The sequence below is a fragment of the Oncorhynchus keta genome, chromosome 7 (assembly GCF_023373465.1).
Source record: "Oncorhynchus keta strain PuntledgeMale-10-30-2019 chromosome 7, Oket_V2, whole genome shotgun sequence".
Lineage (NCBI taxonomy): Eukaryota > Metazoa > Chordata > Actinopteri > Salmoniformes > Salmonidae > Oncorhynchus > Oncorhynchus keta.
In genome coordinates this window covers 55,149,513-55,162,324 of record NC_068427.1, presented here as the reverse complement: position 1 = coordinate 55,162,324, position 12,812 = coordinate 55,149,513, and the positions used below count along the sequence as shown (strand labels likewise).

Here is a 12,812-nt window from a genome sequence, read left to right as displayed (position 1 = left end):
CAGGCAGACATTAAGGCAGACAGGTCTCTCAGGTCTCTCCCAGGCAGACAGGTCTCTCCCAGGCAGACATTAAGGCAGACAGGTCTCTCAGGTCTCTCCCAGGCAGTCATTAAGGCAGACAGGTCTCTCAGGTCTCTCCCAGGCAGACAGGTCTCTCCCAGGCAGACATTAAGGCAGACAGGTCTCTCCCAGGCAGACATTAAGGCAGACAGGTCTCTCCCAGGAAGACATTAAGGCAGACAGGTCTCTCCCAGGCAGACAGGTCTCTCCCAGGAAGACATTAAGGCAGACAGGTCTCTCCCAGGCAGACAGGTCTCTCCCAGGCAGACATTAAGGCAGACAGGTCTCTCCCAGGCAGACAGGTCTCTCCCAGGCAGACAGGTCTCTCCCAGGCAGACAGGTCTCTCCCAGGCAGACAGGTCTCTCCCAGGCAGACAGGTCTCTCCCAGGCAGACAGGTCTCTCCCAGGAAGACATTAAGGCAGACAGGTCTCTCCCAGGCAGACAGGTCTCTCCCAGGCAGACATTAAGGCAGACAGGTCTCTCCCAGGCAGACAGGTCTCTCCCAGGCAGACATTAAGGTCTCTCCCAGGCAGACAGGTCTCTCAGGTCTCTCCCAGGCAGACAGGTCTCTCCCAGGCAGACATTAAGGTCTCTCCCAGGCAGACAGGTCTCTCCCAGGCAGACAGGTCTCTCCCAGGCAGAGACAGGTCTCTCCCAGGCAGACAGGTCTCTCCCAGGCAGACATTATCTCTCCCAGGCAGACAGGTCTCTCCCAGACAGGTCTCTCCCAGGCAGACAGGTCTCTCCCAGGCAGACAGGTCTCTCCCAGGCAGACAGGTCTCTCCCAGGCAGACAGGTCTCTCCCAGGCAGACAGGTCTCTCCCAGGCAGACAGGTCTCTCCCAGGCAGACATTAAGGCAGACAGGTCTCTCCCAGGCAGACAGGTCTCTCCCAGGCAGACAGGTCTCTCCCAGGCAGACAGGTCTCTCCCAGGCAGACAGGTCTCTCCCAGGCAGACAGGTCTCTCCCAGGCAGACAGGTCTCTCCCAGGCAGACAGGTCTCTCCCAGGCAGACTGGTCTCTCCCAGGCAGACTGGTCTCTCCCAGGCAGACTGGTCTCTCCCAGGCAGACTGGTCTCTCCCAGGCAGACTGGTCTCTCCCAGGCAGACTGGTCTCTCCCAGGCAGACTGGTCTCTCCCAGGCAGACATTAAGGCAGACTGGTCTCTCCCAGGCAGACAGGTCTCTCCCAGGCAGACAGGTCTCTCCCAGGCAGACAGGTCTCTCCCAGGCAGACAGGTCTCTCCCAGGCAGACATTAAGGCAGACAGGTCTCTCCCAGGCAGACATTAAGGCAGACAGGTCTCTCAGGTCTCTCCCAGGCAGACATTAAGGCAGACAGGTCTCTCCCAGGTAGACATTATGGCAGACACGTCTCTCCCAGGCAGACAGGTCTCTCCCAGGCAGACATTAAGGCAGACAGGTCTCTCCCAGGCAGACATTAAGGCAGACAGGTCTCTATTCCACATTACTACATAGAGCCATGACTACATGGAACTCTATTGCACAGTACTACATAGAGCCATGACTACATGGAACTCTATTCCACAGTACTACACAGAGCCATGACTACATGGAACTCTATTCCACAGTACTACATAGAGCCATGACTACATGGAACTCTATTCCACAGTACTACATAGAGCCATGACTACATGGAACTCTATTCCACAGTACTACATAGAGCCACGACTACATGGAACTCTATTCCACAGTACTACATAGAGACATGACTACATGGAACTCTATTCCACAGTACTACATAGAGACATGACTACATGGAACTCTATTCCACAGTACTACATAGAGACATGACTACATGGAACTCTATTCCACAGTACCACATAGAGCCATGACTACATGGAACTCTATTCCACAGTACTACATAGAGCCATGACTACATGGAACTCTATTCCACAGTACTACATGGAACTCTATTCCACAGTACTACATAGAGCCATGACTACATGGAACTCTATTCCACAGTACCACATAGAGCCATGACTACATGGAACTCTATTCCACAGTACTACATGGAACTCTATTCCACAGTACTACATAGAGCCATGACTACATGGAACTCTATTCCACAGTACTACATAGAGCCATGACTACATGGAACTCTATTCCACAGTACAACAGAGAGCCATGACTACATAGAACACCTATTCCACAGTACTACATAGAGCCAAGACTACATAGAACTCTATTCCACAGTACTACATAGAGCCATGACTACATGGAACTCTATTCCACAGTACTACATAGAGCCATGACTACATGGAACTCTATTCCACAGTACTACATAGAGCCATGACTAGATGGAACTCTATTCCACAGTACTAAATAGAGCCATGACTACATGGAACTCTATTCCACAGTAGTACACAGAGTCATGACTACATGGAACTCTATTCCACAGTCCTACAAAGAGCCACGACTACATGGAACTCTATTCCACAGTACTACATAGAGCCATGACTACATAGAGCCATGACTACATGGAACTCTATTCCACAGTACCACATAGAGCCATGACTACATGGAACTCTATTCCACAGTACTACATGGAACTCTATTCCACAGTACTACATAGAGCCATGACTACATGGAACTCTATTCCACAGTACTACATAGAGCCATGACTACATGGAACTCTATTCCACAGTACAACAGAGAGCCATGACTACATAGAACACCTATTCCACAGTACTACATAGAGCCAAGACTACATAGAACTCTATTCCACAGTACTACATAGAGCCATGACTACATGGAACTCTATTCCACAGTACTACACAGAGCCATGACTACATGGAACTCTATTCCACAGTACTACATAGAGCCAAGACTACATAGAACTCTATTCCACAGTACTACATAGAGCCATGACTACATGGAACTCTATTCCACAGTAGTACACAGAGTCATGACTACATGGAACTCTATTCCACAGTCCTACAAAGAGCCACGACTACATGGAACTCTATTCCACAGTACTACATAGAGCCATGACTACATGGAACTCTATTCCACAGTACTACATAGAGCCATGACTACATGGAACTCTATTCCACAGTACTACATAGAGCCATGACTACATGGAACTCTATTCCACAGTACTACATAGAGCCATGACTACATGGAACTTTATTCCACAGTACTACATAGAGCCATGACTACATGGAACTCTATTCCACAGTACTACATAGAGCCATGACTACATGGAACTCTATTCCACAGTACTACATAGAGCCATGACTACATGGAACTCTATTCCACAGTACTACATAGAGCCATGACTACATGGAACTCTATTCCACAGTACAACATAGAGCCATGACTACATGGAACTCTATTCCACAGTACTACATAGAGCCATGACTACATGGAACTCTATTCCACAGTACTACATAGAGACATGACTACATGGAACTCTATTCCACAGTACTACATAGAGCCATGACTACATGGAACTCTATTCCACAGTACTACATAGAGCCATGACTACAGGGAACTCTATTCCACAGTACTACATAGAGCCATGACTACATGGAACTCTATTCCACAGTACTACATAGAGCCATGACTACATGGAACTCTATTCCACAGTACTACATAGAGCCATGACTACATGGAACTCTATTCCACAGTACTACATAGAGCCATGACTACATGGAACTCTATTCCACAGTACTACATAGAGCCATGACTACAGGGAACTCTATTCCACAGTACTACATAGAGCCATGACTACATGGAACTCTATTCCACAGTACTACATAGAGCCATGACTACATGGAACTACATGGAACTATTCCACAGTACTACATAGAGCCATGACTACATGGAACTCTATTCCACAGTACTACATAGAGCCATGACTACATGGAACTCTATTCCACAGTACTACATAGAGCCATGACTACATGGAACTCTATTCCACAGTACTACATAGAGCCATGACTACATGGAACTCTATTCCACAGTACTACATAGAGCCATGACTACATGGAACTATTCCACAGTACTACATAGAGCCATGACTACATGGAACTCTATTCCACAGTACTACATAGAGCCATGACTACATGGAACTCTATTCCACAGTACTACATAGAGCCATGACTACATGGAACTCTATTCCACAGTACTACATAGAGCCATGACTACATGGAACTCTATTCCACAGTACTACATAGAGCCATGACTACATGGAACTCTATTCCACAGTACTACATAGAGCCATGACTACATGGAACTCTATTCCACAGTACTACATAGAACCATGACTACATGGAACTCTATTCCACATCAGGTAACTGATGCAGCAGTAGAATCAGGTTTTAAAAACAAATAAAAATACACCTGATGGAACAGTGGGTGGGGGCATACACACAAGACATGCACTCTACGCACATATACTGTATGGATGTTGTATTGTAGATGTGTGAGTTAGTGGCCTGAGGGAATGTTCTTCATGTGATGTGAAAAATGTTATGAAATGTAATATTGTATTAAACTGCCGTAATGTTGCTGTACTATAACTAACGGGGATCCATAATAAACCCCAGGAAGAGTAGCTGCTGCCTTGACAGGAACTAATGGGGATCCATAATAAACCCCAGGAAGAGTAGCTGCTGCCTTGGCAGGAACTAATGGGGATCCATAATAAACCCCAGGAAGAGTAGCTGCTGCCTTGGCAGGAACTAATGGGGATCCATAATAAACCCCAGGAAGAGTAGCTGCTGCCTTGGCAGGAACTAATGGGGATCCATAATAAACCCCAGGAAGAGTAGCTGCTGCCTTGACAGGAACTAATGGGGATCCATAATAAACCCCAGGAAGAGTAGCTGCTGCCTTGACAGGAACTAATGGGGATCCATAATAAATCCCAGGAAGAGTAGCAGCTGCCTTGGCAGGAACTAATGGGGATCCATAATAAACCCCAGGAAGAGTAGCTGCTGCCTTGGCAGGACCTAATGGGGATCCATAATAAACCCCAGGAAGAGTAGCTGCTGCCTTGGCAGGACCTAATGGGGATCCATAATAACCCCCAGGAAGAGTAGCCGCTGCCTTGGCAGGACCTAATGGGGATCCATAATAAACCCCAGGAAGAGTAGCTGCTGCCTTGGCAGGACCTAATGGGGATCCATAATAAACCCCAGGAAGAGTAGCTGCTGCCTTGGCAGGACCTAATGGGGATCCATAATAACCCCCAGGAAGAGTAGCCGCTGCCTTGGCAGGACCTAATGGGGATCCATAATAAACCCCAGGAAGAGTAGCTGCTGCCTTGGCAGGACCTAATGGGGATCCATAATAAACCCCAGGAAGAGTAGCTGCTGCCTTGGCAGGAACTAACTAACCCCCAGGAAGGATCCATAATAACCCCCAGGAAGAGTAGCCGCTGCCTTGGCAGGACCTAATGGGGATCCATAATAAACCCCAGGAAGAGTAGCTGCTGCCTTGGCAGGAACTAATGGGGATCCATAATAAACCCCAGGAAGAGTAGCCGCTGCCTTGGCAGGACCTAATGGGGATCCATAATAAATCCAACTACATGTTAAAACATCCATCTTGATGTACTACAGCACATGTTAACACTAAAACCACTGGGCCAGTACACCCCTTCAAGATAATGAGCAGCCATTTTGACTGCAACATCATAACAGTGTAATAAAGACATTTCATTTTTTTTTTGCTTTCACAAAAATAATTATTTGTGTTTGTAAAAGTTTAAGGTAACGTTACAGTAAACATTTGTATTTGATTTCAAATCGATAGCATTTTCATTTGTTTGTTACTGTAGGCTATATGTTAATTGTGGCCTTACCTTTTGTTACAACTATGAATCAGAAAGCGTATGTGTTGGAACGTGGTAACAGCTTATATTTATAACAACATTAGCAAGACGCAAGAAGAAGAAGAAAGGTCCCCAAGACAACACAATGATGAGCTTAAGAGCCCTATTCGGCATTTCCAGGGAGCTGACTTCAAGTCTCAATCAGTCAATGACTTCTCACTAGAATCAAACGTGTTCCTTGTTGAATCTCAGGGTGCAGAGTTGAATGGGAAGATGTCCATTATGTTACTAATAGGCATAGGTCCTCCAGTCAAATACATTTTGCTCTGTAATAATCTCTTGTGGACGGATGCACGCAACAGAAATCCAGCGTCTGACGATATTATGCATGATTTCTGTTCTGGGTGTCCGAGATACGGTGGTCCTCTGCACGGTGGCCCTCTGCACGGTGGCCCTCTGCACGGTGGCCCTCTGCACCGTGGCCCTCTGCACCGTGGCCCTCTGCACGGTGGTCCTCTGCACGGTGGCCCTCTGCACGGTGGCCCTCTGCACGGTGGCCCTCTGCACGGTGGCCCTCTGCACCGTGGCCCTCTGCGCGGTGGCCCTCTGCACCGTGGCCCTCTGCACGGTGGTCCTCTGCACTGTGGCCCTCTGCACCGTGGCCCTCTGCACGGTGGTCCTCTGCACTGTGGTCCTCTGCACCGTGGCCCTCTGCACCGTGGCCCTCTGCACGGTGGTCCTCTGCACTGTGGCCCTCTGCACCGTGGCCCTCTGCACTGTGGCCCTCTGCACCGTGGCCCTCTGCACGGTGGCCCTCTGCACCGTGGCCCTCTGCACGGTGGCCCTCTGCACGGTGGTCCTCTGCACGGTGGTCCTCTGCACGGTGGTCCTCTGCACGGTGGCCCTCTGCGTGGTAGCCCTCTGCGCCGTGGTCCTCTGCACGGTGGCCCTCTGCACCGTGGCCCTCTGCACGGTGGTCCTCTGCACTGTGGCCCTCTGCGCCGTGGTCCTCTGCGCGGTGGCCCTCTGCGCGGTGGCCCTCTGCGCGGTGGCCCTCTGCACGGTGGCCCTCTGCGCCGTGGCCCTCTGCGCCGTGGTCCTCTGCGCCGTGGCCCTCTGCGCCGTGGTCCTCTGCGCCGTGGTCCTCTGCGCCGTGGCCCTCTGCACCGTGGCCCTCTGCGCGGTGGCCCTCTGCGCGGTGGCCCTCTGCGCGGTGGCCCTCTGCGCGGTGGCCCTCTGCGCGGTGGCCCTCTGCACCGTGGCCCTCTGTACGGTGGCCCTCTGCACGGTGGCCCTCTGCACCGTGGCCCTCTGCACCGTGGCCCTCTGCACCGTGGCCCTGTGCACGGTGGCCCTCTGCACGGTGGCCCTCTGTACGGTGGCCCTCTGCACGGTGGCCCTCTGCACGGTGGCCCTCTGCACGGTGGCCCTCTGCACCGTGGCCCTCTGCACGGTGGCCCTCTGCACCGTGGCCCTCTGCACGGTGGCCCTCTGCACGGTGGCCCTCTGCACCGTGGCCCTCTGCACGGTGGCCCTCTGCACGGTGGCCCTCTGTACGGTGGCCCTCTGCGCCGTGGCCCTCTGCGCCGTGGTCCTCTGCACTGTGGCCCTCTGCGCCGTGGCCCTCTGCACGGTGGTCCTCTGCACGGTGGTCCTCTGCACGGTGGCCCTCTGCGTGGTAGCCCTCTGCGCCGTGGTCCTCTGCACGGTGGCCCTCTGCACCGTGGCCCTCTGCACGGTGGTCCTCTGCACTGTGGCCCTCTGCGCCGTGGTCCTCTGCGCGGTGGCCCTCTGCGCGGTGGCCCTCTGCGCGGTGGCCCTCTGCACGGTGGCCCTCTGCGCCGTGGCCCTCTGCGCCGTGGTCCTCTGCGCCGTGGCCCTCTGCGCCGTGGTCCTCTGCGCCGTGGCCCTCTGCGCCGTGGCCCTCTGCACCGTGGCCCTCTGCACGGTGGCCCTCTGCACGGTGGCCCTCTGCGCGGTGGCCCTCTGCACCGTGGCCCTCTGCACCGTGGCCCTCTGTACGGTGGCCCTCTGCACGGTGGCCCTCTGCACCGTGGCCCTCTGCACCGTGGCCCTCTGCACCGTGGCCCTGTGCACGGTGGCCCTCTGCACGGTGGCCCTCTGTACGGTGGCCCTCTGCACGGTGGCCCTCTGCACGGTGGCCCTCTGCACCGTGGCCCTCTGCACGGTGGCCCTCTGCACCGTGGCCCTCTGCACGGTGGCCCTCTGCACGGTGGCCCTCTGCACGGTGGCCCTCTGCACCGTGGCCCTCTGCACCGTGGCCCTCTGCACGGTGGCCCTCTGTACGGTGGCCCTCTGCACGGTGGCCCTCTGCACCGTGGCCCTCTGCACCGTGGCCCTCTGCACCGTGGCCCTCTGCACCGTGGCCCTCTGCACCGTGGCCCTCTGCACGGTGGCCCTCTGTACGGTGGCCCTCTGCACGGTGGCCCTCTGCACGGTGGCCCTCTGTACGGTGGCCCTCTGCACGGTGGCCCTCTGCACGGTGGCCCTCTGCACGGTGGCCCTCTGTACGGTGGCCCTCTGCACGGTGGCCCTCTGCACGGTGGCCCTCTGCACGGTGGCCCTCTGCGCGGTGGTCCTCTGTACGGTGGCCCTCTGCGCGGTGGCCCTCTGCGCGGTGGCCCTCTGCACCGTGGCCCTCTGCACCGTGGCCCTCTGTACGGTGGCCCTCTGCACGGTGGCCCTCTGTACGGTGGCCCTCTGCACCGTGGCCCTCTGCACCGTGGCCCTCTGCACCGTGGCCCTCTGCACCGTGGCTCTCTGCACGGTGGCCCTCTGCACGGTGGCCCTCTGCACGGTGGCCCTCTGCACGGTGGCCCTCTGCACGGTGGCCCTCTGCACGGTGGCCCTCTGCGCGGTGGCCCTCTGCGCGGTGGCCCTCTGCGCGGTGGCTCTCTGCGCGGTGGTCCTCTGCACAGTGGCCCTCTGCGTGGTGGTCCTCTGCACGGTGGCTCAGTCGGTTGAGCACGGTGCTTCCTACACCTGAATACTGGGATCTGAGCGTCTGCTAAATGGCTATGTAATAATGAATCTCTGTGTTTTGTCTCAGTTTATAGACAGTGACACAAGCAACGATGGCTATGTGGACACAGACGAGGAGGTGTCCAATGGGAGGGTGAATCTACTGAACGGCTCTGGGCCTCCATACTTCCACAGCTACCTCTACATGAAGGGTCAGTAATCAAATCAAATCAAATGTTATTTGTCACATACACACGGTTAGCAGATGTTAATGCGAGTGTAGCGAAATGCTTGTGCTTCTAGTTCCGACAATGCAGTAATAACCAACAAGTAATCTAACTAACAATTATAAAACTACTGTCTTATTTATACACAGTGTAAGGGGATAAAGAATATGTACATAAGGGTATATGAATGAGTGATGGTACAGAGCAGCATAGTACTGAGTAACCTCATCCACAGGCTTGAATTGCAGGCGCATGGAGCCTGGGGGTGTGTGTTTAAAATAGAGATGGGAGAGGGGAATCCCCAATCAGAAGAAATGTTCTATCACAGCGACCATGTTATTTTTGGAGAGTTATTTTGGGATTCTAAGTTAGGACATATAAAGTTTTTATATGTGGAAACAATTTCTTGGGATCATACTTTCCGATTTCTCGAAGTCCCTCGTTTAGTCCTGACTGACTGCTGGATCAGCCAATTAAAACCGGCAGCAGGACAGAGAGAGAGAGTTCTGAAGTGCTCTGAAACCAGACGTCTGGACAGAGAGAGAGAGTTCTGAAGTGCTCTGAAACCAGACGTCTGGACAGAGAGAGAGTTCTAAGGTGCTCTGAAACCAGACGTCTGGACAGAGAGAGAGTTCTGAAGTGCTCTGAAACCAGACGTCTGGACAGAGAGAGAGTCCTGAGGGGATCTGAAACCAGACGTCTGGACAGAGAGAGAGTTCTGAGGGGCTCTAAAACCAGACGTCTGGACAGAGAGAGAGTCCTGAGGTGCTCTGAAACCAGACGTCTGGACAGAGAGTCCTGAGGTGCTCTGAAACCAGACGTCTGGACCGAGAGAGAGTTCTGAGGGGCTCTCAAACCAGACGTCTGGACAGAGAGAGAGTCCTGAGGTGCTCTGAAACCAGACGTCTGGACCGAGAGAGAGTTCTGAGGGGCTCTGAAACCAGACGTCTGGACAGAGAGACAGTCAGCTGGTGGACCACTGGCCAACAATGTTCTACTGAAGACACTGTTGTAGTGTTGTGGTCCTCTGGCTTGCTGGTAGGGTTAGCACGTTAGCATTCCAGTAACTCCTCTGGTGGGCTGGTAGGGTTAGCATGTTAGCATTCCAGTAACTCCTCTGGCTGGCTGGTAGGGTTAGCACGTTAGCATACCAGTAAGTCCTCTGGCTGGCTGGTAGGGTTAGCACGTTAGCAGACCAGTAACTCCTCTGGCTGGCTGGTAGGGTTAGCACGTTAGCATACCAGTAAGTCCTCTGGCTGGCTGGTAGAGTTAGCACGTTAGCAGACCAGTAACTCCTCTGGCTGGCTGGTAGGGTTAGCACGTTAGCATACCAGTAAGTCCTCTGGCTGGCTGGTAGGGTTAGCACGTTAGCATTCCAGTAACTCCTCTGGTGGGCTGGTAGGGTTAGCACGTTAGCATTCCAGTAACTCCTCTGGCTGGCTGGTAGGGTTAGCACGTTAGCATACCAGTAAGTCCTCTGGCTGGCTGGTAGGGTTAGCACGTTAGCATACCTGTAAGTCCTCTGGCTGGCTGGTAGGGTTAGCACGTTAGCAGACCAGTAACTCCTCTGGCTGGCTGGTAGGGTTAGCACGTTAGCATACCAGTAAGTCCTCTGGCTGGCTGGTAGGGTTAGCACGTTAGCAGACCAGTAACTCCTCTGGCTGGCTGGTAGGGTTAGCACGTTAGCATACCAGTAAGTCCTCTGGCTGGCTGGTAGGGTTAGCACGTTAGCATACCAGTAACTCCTCTGGCTGGCTGGTAGGGTTAGCACGTTAGCATACCAGTAACTCCTCTGGCTGGCTGGTAGGGTTAGCACGTTAGCATACCAGTAAGTCCTCTGGCTGGCTGGTAGGGTTAGCACGTTAGCATACCAGTAAGTCCTCTGGCTGGCTGGTAGGGTTAGCACGTTAGCAGACCAGTAACTCCTCTGGCGGGCTGGTAGGGTTAGCACGTTAGCATTCCAGTAACACCTCTGGTGGGCTGGTAGGGTTAGCATGTTAGCATTCCAGTAACTCCTCTGGCTGGCTGGTAGGGTTAGCACGTTAGCATACCAGTAAGTCCTCTGGCTGGCTGGTAGGGTTAGCACGTTAGCAGACCAGTAACTCCTCTGGCTGGCTGGTAGGGTTAGCACGTTAGCATACCAGTAAGTCCTCTGGCTGGCTGGTAGGGTTAGCACGTTAGCATACCAGTAAGTCCTCTGGCTGGCTGGTAGGGTTAGCACGTTAGCATACCAGTAAGTCCTCTGGCTGGCTTGTAGGGTTAGCACGTTAGCAGACCAGTAACTCCTCTGGCTGGCTGGTAGGGTTAGCACGTTAGCATACCAGTAACTCCTCTGGCGGGCTGGTAAGGTTAGCACGTTAGCAGACCAGTAAGTCCTCTGGTGGGCTTGTAGGGTTAGCACGTTAGCATACCAGTAACTCCTCTGGCTGGCTGGTAGGGTTAGCACGTTAGCATACCAGTAAGTCCTCTGGCTGGCTGGTAGGGTTAGCACGTTAGCATACCAGTAAGTCCTCTGGCTGGCTGGTAGGGTTAGCACGTTAGCAGACCAGTAACTCCTCTGGCTGGCTGGTAGGGTTAGCACGTTAGCATACAAGTAACTCCTCTGGCTGGCTGGTAGGGTTAGCACGTTAGCATACCAGTAAGTCCTCTGGCTGGCTGGTAGGGTTAGCACGTTAGCAGACCAGTAACTCCTCTGGCGGGCTGGTAGGGTTAGCACGTTAGCATACCAGTAACTCCTCTGGCTGGCTGGTAGGGTTAGAACGTTAGCATACCAGTAACTCCTCTGGCTGGCTGGTAGGGTTAGGACGTTAGCATACCAGTAACTCCTCTGGCTGGCTGGTAGGGTTAGCACGTTAGCATACCAGTAAGTCCGCTGGCTGGTAGGGTTAGCACGTTAGCAGACCAGTAACTCCTCTGGCGGGCTGGTAGGGTTAGCACGGTAGCATACCAGTAACTCCTCTGGCTGGCTGGTAGGGTTAGCACGTTAGCATACCAGTAACTCCTCTGCTGGCTGGTAGGGTTAGCACGTTAGCATACCAGTAACTCTTCTGGCTGGCTGGTAGGGTTAGCACGTTAGCAGACCAGTAACTCCTCTGGCGGGCTGGTAGGGTTAGCAAGTTAGCATACCAGTAACTCCTCTGGTGGGCTTGTAGGGTTAGCACGTTAGCATACCAGTAAGTCCGCTGGCTGGTAGGGTTAGCACGTTAGCAGACCAGTAACTCCTCTGGCGGGCTGGTAGGGTTAGCACGGTAGCATACCAGTAACTCCTCTGGCTGGCTGGTAGGGTTAGCACGTTAGCATACCAGTAACTCCTCTGCTGGCTGGTAGGGTTAGCACGTTAGCATACCAGTAACTCTTCTGGCTGGCTGGTAGGGTTAGCACGTTAGCAGACCAGTAACTCCTCTGGCGGGCTGGTAGGGTTAGCAAGTTAGCATACCAGTAACTCCTCTGGTGGGCTTGTAGGGTTAGCACGTTAGCATACCAGTAAGTCCGCTGGCTGGTAGGGTTAGCACGTTAGCATACCAGTAACTCCTCTGCTGGCTGGTAGGGTTAGCACGTTAGCATACCAGTAAGTCCTCTGGCTGGCTGGTAGGGTTAGCACGTTAGCATACCAGTAACTCCTCTGGCTGGCTGGTAGGGTTAGCACGTTAGCATACCAGTAACTCCTCTGCTGGCTGGCTGGTAGGGTTAGCACGTTAGCATACCAGTAAGTCCTCTGGCTGGCTGGTAGGGTTAGCACG

The 12,812-nt window shown here is 53.4% G+C and overlaps 1 protein-coding gene across 1 annotated transcript in view; it reads left to right on the top strand.

Annotated features, from left to right (window-relative positions):
- The window catches only part of myo10l3 (myosin X, like 3), a 298,563-nt gene that overhangs the window by 203,636 nt on the left and 82,115 nt on the right, over positions 1-12,812 (top strand). Inside the window, 1 exon segment of the mRNA XM_052523285.1 lies at positions 8,934-9,057. Coding sequence (XP_052379245.1) covers positions 8,934-9,057 — 124 coding nt within the window.